The sequence below is a fragment of the Lucilia sericata genome, unplaced genomic scaffold (genome assembly GCF_015586225.1).
Source record: "Lucilia sericata isolate MDLA Ls3-8-SP2 unplaced genomic scaffold, ASM1558622v1 Contig000061F_arrow, whole genome shotgun sequence".
NCBI lineage: Eukaryota > Metazoa > Arthropoda > Insecta > Diptera > Calliphoridae > Lucilia > Lucilia sericata.
Genome location: NW_023994096.1, coordinates 427,026 through 430,236, shown reverse-complemented (window position 1 = coordinate 430,236; position 3,211 = coordinate 427,026). Strand labels below are relative to the sequence as shown.

The 3,211-nt window shown below is 32.9% G+C and overlaps 1 protein-coding gene across 1 annotated transcript; it reads right to left on the bottom strand.

The window, feature by feature from the left end:
- Positions 1–1,011: 1,011 nt before the first annotated feature.
- On the bottom strand, positions 1,012–2,569 carry LOC119616175 (BTB/POZ domain-containing protein 10). Its single transcript, XM_037972496.1, has one exon. The coding sequence runs from the start codon at positions 2,282–2,284 to the stop codon at positions 1,106–1,108; it is 1,179 nt and encodes a 392-aa protein (XP_037828424.1). The 5' UTR covers positions 2,285–2,569; the 3' UTR covers positions 1,012–1,105.
- Positions 2,570–3,211: the final 642 nt, after the last annotated feature.

The window sequence follows — 3,211 nt, the reverse complement described above, 5'->3', positions numbered from 1 at the left end:
TATTATTTGTATTGTTTAATTTTTTAGTTTTCCCATCTTCTGTTTTATGAATTTTTATACATATTTATTTCTGTGTCCAGTTGGTCGGTCCATTTATTTTCATTATTTAGTTTTTTCCTCTTAACAATGGAGACAATTCCATTAAAAATAAAAATGTTCCAAACATACAAACATGGAAAATCTTTTGATTTTTTAAAAAAGAAGTTGAATTTTGTACAAAAAAAAATATACATCAAAAGATAAGAAAATGTAAATTATAAATTTGTATCGTTTTCCACATAATTTTTTTATGAATAAAGCTAATTTTAAGTTGGTTTTTTTATTATAAATAAAAATATATAAACAAAATTGTATTGTAATTTTTCTAAGCAGTAACGGGAATATTTAAAATGATTGCAAAGGATTTTAACGAAATAATACGTATAGGCATCGGTATTTTGATTGGATCTTTTTATAATCAAAAATTTTGTTCTGAAAAAAATTTTAATTTCATCTTTAAATGTAAATAAAAAAGCAATGTACATATAATTGTAATACATTAACTCTAGAACTGTTTATACATATTTAGGTTCCTACGTGTATGTCATATGCCAATCGACTAGGAATATCTTTCAAAGTTGCTTAAAACCCCTTAAAAATACCTTCTTAGGAAATGTCGATAATTCACTTACACTTATGTTCTATGAGGATCGGACCATAATTGATTCTACCACCCTTATAAGTGCTCATCTGAATGGTATTAGCCAGCTCCCTTAAAAATAAATTACTTTCGAATTTTTTATATTTTTCCAATTTTTTTATTAAATAAGTATGAAATATGTTTTTTAAGCAATTTAAATTGCATTTATAAAGTGATGATTATTTAAATACTGGTTAATGATTGATATTTAATAAGATTAGATAATTTTTCATGGAAAGGAACTGGGACTAGGGAGAGGTCGGAAAATAAAAATGGATTCAGAATTAGCATTACAATATCAAACATTAGTTGTTGTGCTTGTGTGTGTGTTATTTATATACGGATATCTACGTAATTTATTCGTATACTAGTACAAATACAAATTGTATGTATATAAATGCATCATGACCATTTTGTGTAGATATTTTAAGCATTTTCATCATTAGCACCGCCAGCAGCTTGCTCTAACTCATTTAACATAATAACACCATCGGCAGCTTCATCAACAGCTACGGCAGCGGCAGCAGCAGCCCCACCACCACCGCCGCCACCATTTGCTGCGTTATTGACATCGATCAGATCTGCTGCATTGGCATCTGCATCGGCCCGAAAGGGTACATTATTATCTGCTCTATTTTCGGGTGGCGGTATGGGATTGCCACTTGCATCCAGTTCAAGTGGAGGATCGGCAGTTGCTTCAGCCAAATTTGTTACAGACTTTGATTTGACGCACTGAAAGTCGACATGACGACTTTTGGCTTCTTCCTTCTCCCAGGACATGTGTATGAAAGGTCTCTGAACATAACTGTAAATTACTTCGGCACGACCACCAGGACGCCGTCTTATCTTTTCCTTATGTGTGGGATAACCTTCAATGCCACAACGTATCTTCTTGAGGCCACGATCCTTCATAACTTGCTTGGCGACATCCCGGTTTTCGATGTATTTGAAGAAACGATGCATAGTAGTGCTGTGTATGGTCTGGCAATATTCCTCGCCCATTTGGGGTGGAAATTCTTCATCCCAGTCTACGACATCATCATCGAGTAGAACAACAACATGACATTCCCGGTCACCTCTTTGAGCGGCTGTCACCATTACGGGCAAAATGAATTCCTCAAGAAATATTTCAAATTGTTGTCTGGCGCCCTCATTGCTTAATTCGTGCAATAGTCCTCTTAAATTTTGACACCTTACCGTAGAAGCATCGAATGGTATCAATAAATAATCACAGGCCTCTTTCAGTTCCGGCACAGAAACAGTGTGTGGGCACTTAATCAGACCCGTCTTGTAATAGTCCAATATTGCACGAAACAATGTATGTGATATGCCTTCGGCCACCTCATATTCGCCCCTTTCGTTGGGATGCACAAATTGGAAGCCAGTGCTGAACATAGTACCCAACATTGTGTTGGGATGGGCAGTCATTAAGTCTTTTTCGATCATGAAACGAACATTGTCTACGAGTAGAGTAATGCGTTCGCCGGGAGTATGGCGATTCATATTGGACATACCGTTGGTGGAAGTGCCACTACTACTACCACTGCAACCAGCACCGTTGTTCTTCATTTCTTTTGGTATGGCCCCATTAGATGTGTAACTCATTTTTTGTCTCCTTCTGTCTTTTCTCACATAAATTTTTGCAGGCAGTTATATTTTTTCTATTTAAAATGTATATGTAAATATGTTGCAAAAATGTATTTCTTTGTATCGTATTATTTTCTTCAATTCGTTGTCGGTTTGTTTTTGTTTCTTTTAATAACTAAATTTTGCAAATATTAGTAATAATGCAGAGACCTGCGTCAACAAAAATTATGAACGGCGTTGGCGAAAGACAAATATTTTGGCGACGACTTGAAATTGTATTTAAGCCGGCCAAGTTTTTAACAAACTGGAATTTTTATTTTTTGTATTCAGTGCGTATTCAATAAGTGTGTTCTGTAACTTTTAAATCGAAAAAAATTCTAGAAATTTTTAATCGTCTTGTTTAAAACAGGGTGAGAACACGTAACTCAAATAAATATTTTTTTAATTTTAATGTAATAAGTTTAAAAATTATTTGAATCACACTACTAAAAAGTGTAAAACTCTGAAAATTCAACTTTTTTGATTCAAAAAATGTAGAACACAGGCACAAATATGTTTGTGATGAAATTTATCTCCAACAACAAATCGATTTGAATTCGACAAAGACGTTTTTTTGTATTATTTAACATTCAATTTCTACAGTTTTTCATAAAATTTGCTTATCTTTTCTAAATCAATTCTCTCAAATATGTATGTAGAATGTATTTTGTTGTTAGTGCTGTATTTTGCAAGAAAATAATAAATCATTCCTCGATCAAAATCACACCGTTTCAAATCGGTCAACTTCAAATCGAATTCCATCAAACATCGTATTATTTATTTATCATCATTCGTGACTGAAACCTATAAAAATGTCATGCATGAGAATAAAAGTAAATTTCTCTTAGTACTTCTAAAAAGTACGAGAACAGAAAAAATAAATTTCTGTTTTAATAAGTTTGTACT